Source organism: Planococcus citri, chromosome 2 (genome assembly GCF_950023065.1).
Source record: "Planococcus citri chromosome 2, ihPlaCitr1.1, whole genome shotgun sequence".
NCBI classification, from domain to species: Eukaryota; Metazoa; Arthropoda; class Insecta; order Hemiptera; family Pseudococcidae; genus Planococcus; species Planococcus citri.
In genome coordinates this window covers 66,424,475-66,439,525 of record NC_088678.1, presented here as the reverse complement: position 1 = coordinate 66,439,525, position 15,051 = coordinate 66,424,475, and the positions used below count along the sequence as shown (strand labels likewise).

At 33.8% G+C, this 15,051-nt stretch overlaps 2 protein-coding genes across 3 annotated transcripts; both read right to left on the bottom strand.

Moving 5' to 3' along the window:
• Positions 1–2,391: 2,391 nt before the first annotated feature.
• On the bottom strand, positions 2,392–6,127 carry LOC135837211 (methyl farnesoate epoxidase-like). Of its 2 annotated transcripts, none has more exons than XM_065352411.1 (9): positions 5,938–6,127; positions 5,568–5,819; positions 5,332–5,483; positions 4,939–5,196; positions 3,614–3,716; positions 3,343–3,523; positions 3,120–3,237; positions 2,886–2,985; positions 2,392–2,767 (listed from the first exon to the last, which is right to left on the bottom strand). In XM_065352411.1, the coding sequence occupies exons 1-9, from the start codon at positions 6,020–6,022 to the stop codon at positions 2,589–2,591; spliced, it is 1,428 nt and encodes a 475-aa protein (XP_065208483.1). In that variant the 5' UTR covers positions 6,023–6,127; the 3' UTR covers positions 2,392–2,588. The 2 variants fall into 2 exon arrangements, with proteins under 2 accessions (XP_065208483.1, XP_065208482.1); XM_065352410.1 differs by having other exon boundaries at positions 2,844–2,985; positions 5,938–6,124.
• Positions 6,128–9,355: 3,228 nt separating this feature from the next.
• Positions 9,356–14,988, bottom strand: LOC135837210 (methyl farnesoate epoxidase-like). Its single transcript, XM_065352409.1, has 9 exons — positions 14,306–14,988; positions 13,938–14,189; positions 13,690–13,841; positions 13,274–13,531; positions 12,001–12,103; positions 11,703–11,883; positions 11,480–11,597; positions 11,216–11,357; positions 9,356–11,121 (listed from the first exon to the last, which is right to left on the bottom strand). The coding sequence occupies exons 1-9, from the start codon at positions 14,388–14,390 to the stop codon at positions 10,943–10,945; spliced, it is 1,470 nt and encodes a 489-aa protein (XP_065208481.1). The 5' UTR covers positions 14,391–14,988; the 3' UTR covers positions 9,356–10,942.
• Between the last annotated feature and the right edge of the window lie 63 nt (positions 14,989–15,051).

Below are 15,051 nucleotides of genomic sequence, written 5' to 3'. Positions count from 1 at the left end.
ATTAGCTCGAATAGTTTAAAAACGTAGTTTTCATATTGTTCAGACTCATAAATTTTGAATAAAATACCTATATTATGGACAACTCCTCATGCTGAAAAACATATCAAAAAATTAGGATGGCATTATTTCGTAGAGTCGATTTAAAAAATTTGAAAGTTTGCGAAAAAATGTGATTTTTTGATTCAAAACATTAAAAAAAGTTTCAACTGGTGAAGTTGACCCATTCGACCCCTATTTTTACGTATCCGATGAAAAAGTTGAAAAAATTCCTTCACTCGATGAAATAAAAAACCAACGATTTTTTTTTTGCTATGAGTGTGATTTTTATCAACTTTTTCATGAAATATGTCAGAAAGACGACTGAATAAATTTGAACTTTTTTTTATGTATGTTTGGAATTGGAAATTGAATATTTTTGAATTTTGAATTTCTTTCGATTACCTAGTTCATTTCATTGAGTGAAAGGAGGTTTTCAACTTTTTCGATGGATAAGGAAAAATAGGGGTCCAATGGGTCAACTTCACCAGTTGAAACTTTTTTTCATGTTTTAAATCAAAAAATCACATTTTTTCGCAAACTTTTTTTTTTGAAATGTCATCCCAATTTTTTAATTATGTTGTTCAGCATGAAAAGTTGTCCAATGTCCATAATATATTTTTTTCAGAATTTTTAAGAGTCTGAACAATATAAAAACTTTTTTTTGAAACTTTTCAAGCTAATTTTTCTCACGAAAAAAAAGTGGCAATACTGACTTCCATAATACAGGGTGTCTACCAGGTCGCTATAGCGTTAAAAGTCGCGAAAAGTCGCGATTTTGAAAATAGGGCGCTAAAGTCGCTAAAAGGTCGCGATTTTCGCCAAAAACACCAAAAAGTCGCTATAAATTGTCCAAACTTCAAATTTTAAAAACTTTTCGTATTATTATTCAATGTTAATGCTACTGCCAAATTAGCATTTTAAATAATCATATAAATTCAAAATTTCAAAAGCTTTCGCCCTCGCTTCGCTCGGGCATATTATTTCATTTTCTTTAGCCAAACGTTGAGTCTTGATGATAGAAAAATTGACTTCTCACATTAAAAATGATATTTTTTCACTTCTGGAGAATTGTGAATTTTCGTGTTACCAGTGCTTTTGCCCTCAGTTGGCTCGGTTCGTACGGGCCATGTAGGTGTATTTTTAGAAATATGTACCTATTGTAATATTTTGGAAATTATTGTTAGATTGCTGGAGGAGCAGGACCGTCGAGAGGGGGAAAAGAGGAGAGTTTACCTAGGACTCGCTCATTCTGGAGGGTCCAACAATAAAGAAAGGGCCCGTGATGGAAGAAAAACGTGTTTTTTTACTTTTCAAAAGTCAAATTTTCAAAAGCTTTTGCCCTCGCTTCGCTCGGGCTTGTTTTCTTTTCTTTTTACACATCGAAATTTCTGAAAAAATATCATTCAACTTTCAAAGTTTTGAAGTGAAAGAATGAACTTCTAGCTTAAACAAAAAGAAAAATTAGTGGTTGAAATGACTAGAAAAGGAACAATCGAAGAAATTGAAATTTTAGAACTGAAGAAAGTTAAGTAGATGGAAAAGGAAAAAGAAAAGCTCGAAAATTTGGATGACTCTTTATGTCACATGGAAACTATTGAAAGTTGTCCAAACCTCCCCCCTCCCACCACCCAATATGTGCAAATTTTATTGGAACCCAATTTTTTTCGTTAGGGGGGGGGGGGGGGTACTGAAAAAAAGTCGCGAAAAAAGGTTCTTCATAAATTTTTTTTCATGTTACATGGGAACTATTGAAAAATCCCATTTTTTTTGTTGAAAAATTGGGTGTGGGAACTGTTGAAAAAAACATTTTTACGTTGGAATTTTTTTTTGGGGGGGGGGGTGTACTTTTAACTGAAAAAAAGTCGCTAAAAGTCGCGAAAAGTCGCTATTTTTGAGAATTAAATTTTGGTAGACACCCTGATAATATCACCAAAAAGCCTTTCAAAATCCCTAACTATTGGAAAAAGTTCCATTTTGGTAGGTATCGCGGTTATCCAGTAACCCACTGCTGAAATGGATGATATATATAAAGTTCACTGAAAACTTTGACACCCCCTAGTAGCCTTTAAAAAAGGGTTAGAGGGCTGCGATTTGCGCCATTGGTCATCCCTTCGAGAGATCTTTTCACAGGAAAAATTTCAAAAAAATCGCCGACCCTCTTACCACTTTTTGGTCTATTTGTCATGGAATGATCCTAGATTTGGTTATGATAATGTACTTTCTGCCTACCACCTATTAGCAATTTGAAGTTGTTATGGACTATTCCCGAGAGAAAAAAATCTTGGGTGAAAAATTCGATCATGGATTCAAGTACCTACTGAATGTAGACGTTCCTAAATAGCTAAAAATCCATTATAAAAGTATACAGGTGTATTGTTTAATTAATTTACATCCCAACCAAACATGAAATTTACTTACAATGATAATAGTATGATAATTGAATAGTGAATACCCTGGTAAATTATATGGGTGCGGTCTTAAAATAAATTCAGTCTTCAAGCTCGAGTATACATTGATTGTATGTTGAAAAAAAAAAGTTCCAAACAGAATTATTTTCGAGGAATAAATTTAACTTGAAATGGAACCAAAGCTAGAGTAATACCATCTATGAGCTTGGCAGTAAAATCCGTATCTGAATTCGATTCAACTTTGAAACTCTGAAGTATCGCTGATATAAATATGAATAACGTAGTTTTCGCTAAAATCTCCCCGATACATCTTCGTTTCCCTGAAAATAAACCAGCAGAGTGAAATTACGATCAACTTGATGTCGGAATACTTATTACTCGAGCGTTTAATTTTACCTAATCCATACGGCATGAAGTGGGTGTGCTGGATTATTTTACCTTTGGAGTCGATGAAACGTTCAGGTCTGAAGACGTGAGGATCTTTCCAATAATCTTCATCCATGTGAACACTCCATATGTTTGGTAATACGATTGTATCCTTCAGAAAGACGAGTAGTACAAATAAATAAATTCTATGTACATTCGTTCATTTATCTCAAATTCTCAATTCATACGTATTAAATTGTAATTTGTATTAAAACTAAAGTATGACCTATTGAATATTTAACCTACTTTGGGTATTGAATAATTCATCAACTTAGTATCCTGAATAGTTTTATGAGGTACAGTGATCGGAACTGGGCTTCCGTGCCTTTGTACTTCCATAATAGTCGCTTCTAAATATACCAATCTGATAATCAAAGTGCAAGGTTAATTTTAATCAGACGATGTGATCTGTCACGTGAAGCGTGTATGTAAATTTATTGTCGACGCAAGCAATTTAAAAAATTCATACTTATCTTTATCCTCCATTGTAGGAATCTGTTGAGGGTTCAAAGCTCTGTCTATTTCTGCGTGGATTTTTTCTTGAACTTGGGGATATTTTACGAGGTAATGAATCATAAATGATAATGTATTGCTAGTAGTCTCCGTTCCAGCCATGAAAAAATCCATTAGTATTGCCAATAGCTGATTTTCTATGCAAAAAGTTGTTTTAGTTCGATGGTTCAATGTGATGAATCATACAGCGTGAAATTTCTATCAATATCGATCAATTTGAAGCTTACCTGTAAACGTACTATCTTTGTTACTTTTGTTGTTGTTTACCTCTTGGAGGAAAGTATTGATAAAACTGTCGGCTTGTGATTCTTGGTGTTCTCTAACAACCTCCTGAATGAGGGAAATTCGTCGAAATATCATTAAGAGTCAAATTCACCATGGGTGGGATTCTGATGGGGGGGGGGGAGTGGGTATTTTGGAATGAACAGCGATATAAGATTGTCATTTTTTGATGTTATGTTGGAATTTGGAAAAAGTAGCGAAATGAATTTTGAAAAAAATTATAAAATTGTACCTGAAATAGTTCAAATTATTCTGGTAAAGAAAATGGAAAAAATGAAGGATTAAACGAGACTTCGATTTGAGTGCAACAACTAAGGTAGATCGAAACATCATGTCTGAAAATCCCCAAAACCAAAATGGATTTTTGACAGATGTTTGGAAATTTTAAAAATCTTGCATAGGTAGTTGCTTTTATGGCTACTTTCTGATTTTTTTTTTTTTGTGAAATGTGATTTTTTTCAGACGAAATGGACCAGTGAAAAATAACTGCCCTCTACCCATTTTCCAAATTAATCAGTTTCTGGTCATTCTTCTAAATAATTTATTTGATTTTTTCCCTGGAATTTACAAATTGTTTAGAAAATTTAATTTTGAACTGGCTCTGTAACTTTAACCACCTAAAATGGTTGAAAACAAGCCCAATTGTTCAATAAGTATGAACGGAAGTTACAGGTGCAAGTTCATTTGTGACCTCTCAAGAGCTTTGGCTCTTGATTCGAAAAATATCTTTCAGAAAAATTGAAACAAAAACAGTTTTTTTAATTGTTTGAAAATTTAAAAAAATTTTCCAAAAATTTCAAAATGAGCTCCATACCAGTAATTCAACTTTATTACAGAAATTTCTGTGTATTTTTAAAATAGTTTTATGATCATGTTCAGGCTCAGCACTTTTAAAAACCTAAATATCATTTAAGTCATCTTTGAAATTGAACTTGATGATCATTCTCTCAATAAGAACTCATCTCTTTCCTCTTTTCACCAGGAAGGTACCTGAACTGCTTTTGTGCTACAAAAAAAAAGTGGCTGATTTTTTTTAACCCTATTATTTTTTCAAAACTGGAGAATCCAAAGATCTGTTGTATACTTCACAATGACTTGAAACACCCCGTCCATCGATTCAAAGGGGTTGCTTTCCACCTCACCTCAATCTATAATTTTGAAATTTACAAAATTTTGCATAAAATCGGAAAATAAGACTTAGTTTTTGAATTTAGGCTCCATTTTTTTTAGTTTTGTGTCAAGTTGAATTCATCAATCTATGTGGACTCACCTTCAGGAAATCCACCAGTTCGGCGGTAATAGCTACCATAGAAGCATATCCTGATTTTTTCGGAGCCACGTAGCGAATAAATGGCATTTGATTGAGAGGTCCGCCGGACATATCGAGTATTCGAAACACTTCGTGAACTAAATACACCAGTTTTATCAACTTTTCATCGTCCAACGAAAACCGAGTACTTGCGATCATGGTCCATATCGTGTTCAGAGTACTCACGTCGAAGAGATGTTCAGCTTGGATTGGGCCTCGCTGCGATAGAAAATATTTCAAATTAAGATTCCAGTTGTTCGAGATTTTTAATGCTTACAAACGATACGTGAAAAGTAATTACTTACCTATGCCTATTATGTACTTAATTAAATAATTATGTAGTCCTCGACTTACTTGGCATTCATTTTTAATTAAATTAACCAGCTCTGCACCTTCCTTGACTACGATATCGTTCATCTGTGTTTTATCCCATCCGAAAAGTCGAAGTTGAGATAAACAAAACCGCCTTTGTTCTTTCATAAACGAACCGTCCACAAAAACTAAGCCTAAAAACACACGAGACGTAGAATTTGATTTAGATTTTTTTCGTCTCTGATGAAAAGTTGAGCATAAAAGATTATTCATCTAACCCAGTCTTTGGCCCATGGTACGTAAACGAAAGCAGAACCCGTCTGGTCTCCCTTGAAAATCAGTCTTAAACATCGCCTGTTGAACTGCTTCGTAACCAGAAACAACGATAACTTTATTCATTCCCAGTTTTAAGCCTACTACTGGACCGTACATTTGCTGCATTTGGGCCCATACAAGGTGATAATAAGGTTTTTTCGCGTGTATGTTCCGTATTTGCAAAAAACAGCCCAGAAAAGGTAGCCATGAAGGACCTGCGAACAATTATGCGATTTTTTGTCAATTTCATTTACTAATTTGTTGACACAAAACTCGAGTTTATGTACAGCATCAATGGTTTGAAAGAATGAAAAAATTAATCAATTCACTTACCAGGAGGATAATTTTTAGGCTTTTGATTGGCAAATGCCAAAACACAGATTATTAACAAGATAACTAGCGCGAAACACACAACCATATTGATACTTGACAGCTCTTTCAGCGAGATTTGACACTAAGCAAGCGCTTCATTTCAATTATTTTTCACATTGTAAACTAAAATCCTATATACCTAGTAGAGGTACATATTAAAGGTATTCTTTACCTCACAATAATACTGTCCCCTTCCATTAGGTACCTTTTTAGATCTCGCATCACTTTAAAAGAATATATAATTATCTACCTGAAAAAAGATCTAATGATATGGTGTAGTTTACACCGACAACGATATATTTATTTGTATCAATTTAAATAATGATAATTCTCCCAAGAAGCAAACATTGACTCAAAAGTCCCCGTCCATTCAATAGTATTAAATAATTTCGAGAAGAGTGTGTTCATCGTTATGATAAAAGATCGAGTGAAAATGGAAATTGGATGAGGGATGCACATAAATTAATTCTATGTATTGTACATATGCACATATATTCGATTCATAAGTAACTCCGTTCAAAAAATTATTCTGGGTTTAAATGTCATGTGCATAGGTACGTAGACGTACCCATTATCTACTCATAGATCATTCATATGCAGCAAGAATTTAATAAACAGTTTGATCCATGCATGGGGAGGAGATATTCCACATTGCAATTTACATGATACACTGATGTATTCAGTTTCTACTTCGGCATTTTTTATATCATTCGTCTTAGACAGCTTACAATTACCTACATATAGTAAACCTTAAATTTTCTATAGGTATTTTATTCAATTACCTATGAATGTTCAATTATAAAATATAAAATCAAAATAATATTTTCATGATACTTACTAACAGTTGTGGGTTCCTCAAGTATGTTGATCGCTTTCTGATCAAATATACTTCGGATCATCACATGCTTCACCCTGGTTATGACACTACCGGAAGTCATTTGAATTGGAGTCAATTCGGTGATTTGTTTCATCACTTGATTGTATTCATTAGTCACAGCAGCATTATCTTCTTTTTTGTTGGTGATATAAATTAGATGACAATAACTGAAAGTATAAAAGCAACTTTATAATACAGTAAAAAATTGATTTGATCGTAAAAATTGAGGAATTTTCCCGAAAATAACGTTGATGAATTCGCGGTAGGATTTTATCAAACTACATACACTCTCATCAGCATCATCGAGTAGCAAGACAGGCACAATGGTTGCACTCAAAATGGTGCTATCATCAAACGATTTTCCTGTTTTGAATGCTTGCTTGAATTTTGTATGTCCTGAACTGCCATCTAACCCCCATTTACATAGGTAATAAATCAAAAGGAAATTTTCTGGCATGGTATATTTGGGAAGAGTTTCAAACAAAATTGACAACAGGAAAATTTCTTGAAAATTTTTAGTCTTTTTAGTTTTCCGCATTTACCGGACGAACTATACGTCCTAGCAAAAATCTGATGGCAGTGATCTGAAGGAGAATTAAATTCTCTACAATTTCGTTATCATGAAATTTTCATAGGACGCTTAGTTTCAAAACTGGGCATATTCGAAGTTGAAGTAACACTTTTTTGGTACTCCAACTTCAAGGATTTCCAGTTTTGAAACTAAGCGTCCTACGAAAATTTCTCGTGGACAAATTGTAGAGAATTTGATTCTCTTTCAGATCACTGCCATCAGATTTTTGCTAGGACGTACGGTTCGTCCGGTAAATGCGGAAAACTAAAGAGACTAAAAATTTTCGAGAAATTTTCCCATTTACAAATTTTTGATATCGACAGGTAGAATGTAAATTCCGGCGCGGAGGGCATTCAAGTTGTGTTTAGTCAAAAAATAGGAGAGTTCATCTTGAATGGCCAAGTCTGGAGAATCACCTTTGCTCTAAAATGTACTAAGTACATTCATTGGAAGTTCTTAACCTACACCTATGCGCTTAGAGGCGCCACAGGCGAAGGGCTCTCTATTCGAAGATAAATAATACGAAGAAAGAAAAAAATTGATAAAAAATACAGTCAAAAAGTGCAACATAGGCAAACGAGACGCGAAACAATCGAGCACGGAAAAGTGAGAAAATTTAATAAATAAAATACAGGGAATGAAAATACAGAGTGGGCCAAAAGTCAGTATCCCGATTTTCACGTTTTAGTTTTTCTTGAAAAAAATAAGCATCCTAGAAAAAACTAACGACATCGTGTCGATTCGAAATTTGATTCTCTACAACTTTGTTACCACGAAATTTTTTTTGGACGCTTCCTTTCACCTCCAGATTGATTTTTGTGATTTGATGATTTTTATGAAAAATTGTTCAAAAGTTAATTTCTAAGAGTTTTAGTTTTTCTTTAAAAAAATCAAAAACTAATCATCCTAGAAAAAAACGAACGACATTATGTCGATTGGAAATTTAATTCTCTACAACTTTGTTTTCATGAAATTTTTTTTTGGACGCTTCCTTTCGCCTCCAGACCAATTTTTATGAAGCTCAGTTGGCAAATTTTTCGAAAATTTGAGTTTTTTGTAAAAAAATCAAAAACTAAGCAATTAAGCATCCTAGAAAAAAACTAACGACATTATGTCAATTGGAAATTTAATTCTCTACAAGTTTTTTCGATGTAATTTTTCGTAGGATGCTTCTTTTCATCTCCAGATCAATTTTAATGAAACTTAGCCTGCAAATTTTTCGAAAATTTTAGTTTTATGTAAAAAAAAATGGAAAACTAAGCATCCTAAAAAAAAACTAACGACATTAATAATGTCGATTGGAAATTTGATTCTCTACAAATTTGTTATCATGTAATTTTTTTTTGGACGCTTCCCTTAATTTTTGACTTTTTTTACAAAAAACTAAAATTTTTGAAAAATTTGCCAACTGAGCTTCATAAAAATTGATCAGGAGGCGAAGGGAAGCGTCCAAAAAAAATTTCTCTTTATCAAAGTTGTAGAGAATTAAATTTTCAATCGACATAATGTCGTTAGTTTTTTTCTAGGATGCTTAGTTTTTGATTTTTTTACAAAAAACTAAACTTTTCGAAAAATTTGCCAACTGAGCTTCATAAAAATTGATCTGGAGGCGATAGGAAGCGTCCAAAAAAATTTCATTAACGAAAAGTTGTAGAGAATTAAATTTCCAATCGACATGATGTCGTTAGTTTTTTTCTAGGATGCTTAGTTTTTGATTTTTTAAAGAAAAACTAAAAATCTTGGAAATGAACTTTTGAAAAATTTTTCATAAAAATCATCAAGTCACAAAAATCAATCTGGAGGCGAGAGGAAGCGTCCAAAAAACGCTAGGCCAGAGATTAACCACACAGAAAGAGGCACAGATGCAAGACAATAGAGCACAGAAAAGTTAGAAAAGTGAGAAAAGTAAGTAAATAAGTAAATACAGCGGGTAAGAGAAAAAAATAATTATATATGTATAGTTACATCTTAAATAAATAGATAAATACAGGAAATAAAAATACAGCAATAAATGTACGGACTAAACACATGACAAGTAATCAAAATACCATTTAATGCACGGTGTGAAAGACAAAGAACGTGTCACTTCAAAAAGGACATTAGTCAAAAATGCCGATTTTGAGAAATCACGTTTGAAGTTTTCAGTGCAATTTTTTTCATATTTACGTTGGGAATTCAGCCGGAAACGTTTTGTATTCTCAAAATTTCATCTTTTCACCACAAGAAAACACCTCGCCCATCACACAATATAAATTTCTCTTTTCTCCAAAGCAATTTTAAAACTTCAAGTTATATGTCCTTTTTGAAGTGACAAACTGTAATTTTCATCAGTTTCGCATTAATGACGTCACACCTTTCGTGTATGCAGGTATTAAAAAAAAATTTCCAGGATGAAACAACGAACATTTTCATATAAAAATTTTCATTTTTACCTTCTCCTGCGACGGAAAAATCATACGCCAAAAAATGACAAAATTTTTTTCTAAAAAATTAAAAAGAAATATCTACGGTGCCGATGCGGTGATGTCAAAATGGTCAAACATCGTTTGGAAAGTGGGCGTGGTCTTATTATGTTGCCAAGACTTCAGGGAACACGAATCCGTTGTCACAGCAAAAAAGACATATGTCAACTTATGCCCCTCTTGAAGTGACACGTTTAATGATGCACGCTAGGCCAGAGATTAACCACACAGAAGGAGGCACAAACAAGCAAAAGTCAGCCTGTATCCAGAAGCCACTCAGTCACTTTTTTCCTAAACCGTTTACCAATTTTCAGTTGCCTGAGTTCAGCAGGTACTGAGTTAAAGACACCTGGAGCCTTAAATGCTGCCTGCATTGTAGATCTAGTCCTGTTGAAGAGCTTCTGCCTGGCTGCCCGTATTCTCCCCTCCCTGAGACCGCTCCTATTCACTGTACCTTTTCCAAGCTGTTTTTTATTCTCATGCACATACACCGTATAAGGGACAGAGTGTATATTTGATCTACCCGGAGTATTCTAAGTTTTCTAAAAGTGTCTCTTGTGGTGTCTCCACGTTCGAGCTTCCAGTCTTTAAATATTTCGAATTGCGTGCTCTGTAAGCGCCTAATAGGCTCTAGATGCTGTCCAGCAGCACCACCCCATACAGGGATGCCGTCACTTCCCTTGAAAACATATCAATTCCTATACATTATAGTTTCACAAAAACTGAATCAATCGTAAATTAATTGATCCGTTTGCGAATGATTTACCAGGAAATCAATTAATTTCATTGATCACCAATCGTTCGTAAATGACTCGATTTGGTTGTTAACAGATTAATTGCCATACCAATGTTTCAAAAGAAGTGAATCAATTCGTTCATAAAAGATTTTTATTTTTGAAGAAAAGTCGGTCTTTTCAGGGAGTGTTTTCAGTTTTCGGTTCCGTTTTTTCGTTTTGAAATTTTTTTTCAGTTGTATAAAGATTTTTGGATTGGGGAGCGAGCCTCGTTAGCGCGTTCTTTCTCAAAACCTCCCTTTTTTTTTACTGCGAAGTGGAATCATTTTCGAGGAATAAATTTAACTTGAAATGGAGCCAAAGCTAGAGTAACACCATCCAGAACCTTGGCAGTAAAATCTTCATCTGAATTCGATTCAAGTTTGAAATTCTGAAGTATCGCTGATAGGAATATGAATAACGTAGTTTTTGCTAAAATCTCCCCGATGCATCTTCGTTTTCCTGAAAGTAAACCAGCATAATACCTAGTTAAATCACGATCAATTTGATGCTAAATAGGTACGTTTTACACCTAATTTTGAGCATTGCATTTTACCTATTCCAAACGGCATGAAGTGGGTGTGCTGGATTATTTTACCTTTGGAGTCTATGAAACGTTCCGGTCTGAAGACGTGAGGATCTTTCCAATAATCTTCGTCCATGTGAACGCTCCATATGCTCGGTAATACAATTGTGTCCTTCAAAGAGACAAAAACAAATAAATGAATTGTGTTCAGATTTAGGTATCTCAGTTCTCGCTCAGATTAAATTGACGTAATTTGTATTAGAACTACGTAATAACCAATTGAATTTAACCTACTTTAGGTATTGAATAATTCATCAACTCGGTATCCTGAATAGCTTTATGAGGTATAGCGATTGGAACTGGGCTTCCATGTCTCTGTACTTCCATTATAGTCGCTTCCAAATATACCAATCTGAAGATCAAAGTGCAAGGTTAATTTTAATCAGACGATGTGATCTGTCACGTGAAGCGTGAATGTAAATTGTCAAAGCTGAAAGCAATTTTTTTAAATTCATACTTTTCTCTATCCTCCATTGTAGGAATCTGTTGAGGGCTCAAAGCTTTGTCTATTTCAGCGTGAATTTTTTCTTGAACTTGAGGATATTTTACTAGGTAATGGATTATAAATGATAATGTATTACTAGTAGTCTCCGTGCCAGCCATGAAAAAATCCATTAGTATTGCCAATAGCTGATTTTCTGTGTAAAAAGTTGTATTAGTTCGATAGTATGTGATAAATCATATGCACAGTGTGAAATTTTTATCAATATGGGAGCACACTAAAGTACTAACACATCGATCAATTTGAAGCTTACCTGTAAACGTGCTATCTTTGTTGCTTTTGTTGTTGTTTACTTCTTGAAGGAAAGTGTTAATGAAACTGTCGCCTTGTAACTCTTGATGTTTTTTGACAACGTCCTAAATGAAGGAAATTCAATTAAAAAGAGTCGAATTTGGCATAGGTGGGTTTTGGATGAAAGGAATGAAAGACGGGGGGTATTCTGGGAAAGAACAGCGATATAAAAATCATCATTTTTTGATGGTGTTAAAATTTAGAAAAAATGAAAAATTGAAAAAAAAACTATGAAAATGTAACTGAGAAAATTCAAATTATTCTGGTAAAAAAAAATTGAAAAAATGAAGAAGTAAACGAGACTTTGATTTCAGCAGGACCAAGATTGATCCCGAAACCAAAAATTTCTAGTCCCCATATTTATTTTTGGATTTTTGCCCAATTTTTGGAAATCTTAAAATTAGGTGCTTTTAAGGGTACTTTTTGATTTTTTTCTGTGAAATGTGATTTTTTTAAGACAGATTGAATCAGTGAAAAACTATTACTTCATTTAACCACACTCTGCTCTTTTTCAAATTTGTTAGTTTTTAGTCAGCCTTTTAAACCATTTTGATCATTTTTTTTTTGCTGGAATTCACAAATTGGTTAAAAATTTTTTTTTGAACTAGCTCTGTTGAAATTCAACATTTACAACCTGAAACGATTGAAAATTATTTCGGGCACTCCAAAAAATTTTGAATTTATCGATCTGCAAAAATTTGAAAACTGACTGGAAGGTCCAGCATGGTCCAAAACGCAGGTGAAATTAAGTGAAAAGTATTTACACTGGCTCGTGTTTCGATAAATATCTTTTAAAACAGTTGAAACGTTGAAATGAAGTAGATTTTTTGAATTTTTGAAAATTTCCAAAAATTGCAAAAATTGCAAAATGATCTCCAGTACCCTATTTCAACTTTTCGATGGATTTTTAAAATACATTAGCATTTTCTGTCAAATGAAATAATTGTTGAAAAAATGGCTGAATTTTGGGTCTTTTATGCTTATATTTTCAAAACTGGAGAATCCAGAGATCTGTTGTATGTATACTTCAGAATGACTTGACCCCCCCCCCCCCGACAATCAATTCAAAATGTCTGCTCTCTAACCAAATTTGATCTAGTTTTGAAATTTTCAAAATTTTGCAAAAATCGTAAAATGAAATTCAGCTTTTGAATTTAGGAACCCCCTTTTTTTCTCCATTACAATTTTTTTTTGAGACATCAAGTTGAATTTTTCGAGATTAAAATCGGACTCACCTTCAGGAAATCCACCAGTTCGGCGATAATGGCTATTATAGAAGTATATCCGGATTTCTTCGGAGCCACGTAGCGAATAAATGGCATTTGATTGAGAGGTCCACCGGACATATCCAGCAATCGAAACCCTTCGTGAACTAAATACACGAGTTTTCGTAACTTTTCATCGTCCAATGAAAACCGATCGCTAGCAATCATGGTCCATATCGTGTTCAAAGTACTCACGTCGAAGAGTTGTTCAACTTGGATTGGGCCTCGCTGCGATCGAGTTTGGAAAATATTTCAAATTAACATTCCAGTTGTTTGAAATTTTTAATGTTTACAAGCTACACGTGATGAGTACCTAATTTCACCTACCTACATGCCTACTTACTATTTATAAGTATATACAGATAATTATATAGTCTTAGACTTACTTGGCATTCAGTTTTAATTGAATTGACCACTTCTATAGCTTCTTTGGTTACGATATCGTTCATCTGCGTCTTACCCCATCCGAAGAGTCGAAGTTGAGATAGACAAAACCGCCTTTGTTCTTTCATAAACGAACCTTCTACGAAAACTACACCTAAAAATACACGAAACGTTGAATTTGATCTAGATGTTTTTCGTCTCTACATAATTAAAAGTTGAGCATAAAACATTATTAATCAATCACACTAACCCAGTCTTTTACCGAGGGTACGTAAACGAAAACAGAATCCGTCTGGTCTCCCTTGAAAATCATTCTTAACCATCACCTGTTGAACTGCTTCGTAACCAGAAACGACGATAACTTTATTCATTCCCAGTTTTAAGCCTACTATGGAACCGTAAATTTGCTGCATTTGGGCCCATACAAAGTGATAATATCGTTTTTTCACGTATATGTTCCGTATTTGCAAAAAACACCCGAGAAAAGGAAGCCATAAAGGACCTGCGAATAATTATGCATTTTAGTCAATTTTATTGGCTAATTTGTTGACACAAAACTCGCGTTTATGTACAGCATCAATGGTTTGAAAGAATGAAAAAAATTAAATAATCACTTACCCGGAGGATAATTTTTAGGCTTTTGATTGGCCAATGCCAAAGCACAGATTATTAACAAGATAATTAGCGCGAAACACACGACCATATTGAAACTTTTGACAGCTCTTTCAGCGAGATTTGACGCTAAACAGGCGCTTCATATCGATTATTTATCACATTGTAAACTAAAATCCCAAGTATACACGTTAAAGGTATTTTTTACCTCACAACAATAGTGTTTCCCCTTCCAGTAGGTACCTTTTTAGATCTCGCATTATTTTAAAAGAATATACCTGAAAGAAGATCTAATCATATGGTGTAGTTTACACCGACGACGATGTACTAATTTGAATAATAATAATCTTCCCAAGAAGCCAACACAAACCCAAAAATCCCAGTCCATTCAATAGTACAAAATAATTTCGAGAAGAGCTCGTTCATCGTTATGATGAATAAAAAGATCGAGTGAAAATGGAAATTACGGCAGATACCTATTACGAGGGATGTAAATTAATTCTATATTCGGCTCGTAACTCCGTTCAAAAAATTATTTTGGGTTTCAATGTCATGTACGTAGGTACATATTATCTATATCTACTCGTACAATTATTCGTGGAATGAAATAATGCGCTGTGATTTCCCAATGGCTCGTAAAAGGATTAATTTTTTTCATGTTGCGCAGTTGATCGTTTTTCGAGTACCTAGGTCAAGGTACAGGTGAAAATTGGAAGGTGTGTAGATGGGATTCGAACGTCGTGAATAATTTA

What these genes read in the sequence shown, in the direction of transcription:
- LOC135837211 (XM_065352410.1), bottom strand. Translation starts at nt 6,022, where the DNA reads ATGGTTGTGTGTTTCGCGCTAGTTATCTTGTTAATAATCTGTGTTTTG. An exon ending in TAATTAAAAATGAATGCCAA is followed by an intron (nt 5,197 to 5,331) that starts GTAAGTCGAGGA and finishes TTTCTATCGCAG; the next exon opens with CGAGGCCCAATCCAAGCTGA. An exon ending in ACAATGGAGGATAAAGATAA is followed by an intron (nt 3,238 to 3,342) that starts GTATGAATTTTT and finishes TTTGATTATCAG; the next exon opens with ATTGGTATATTTAGAAGCGA.
- LOC135837210 (XM_065352409.1), bottom strand. Translation starts at nt 14,390, where the DNA reads ATGGTCGTGTGTTTCGCGCTAATTATCTTGTTAATAATCTGTGCTTTG. An exon ending in GCCTAAAAATTATCCTCCGG is followed by an intron (nt 14,190 to 14,305) that starts GTAAGTGATTAT and finishes AATTATTCGCAG; the next exon opens with GTCCTTTATGGCTTCCTTTT. An exon ending in CAATTAAAACTGAATGCCAA is followed by an intron (nt 13,532 to 13,689) that starts GTAAGTCTAAGA and finishes ACTCGATCGCAG; the next exon opens with CGAGGCCCAATCCAAGTTGA.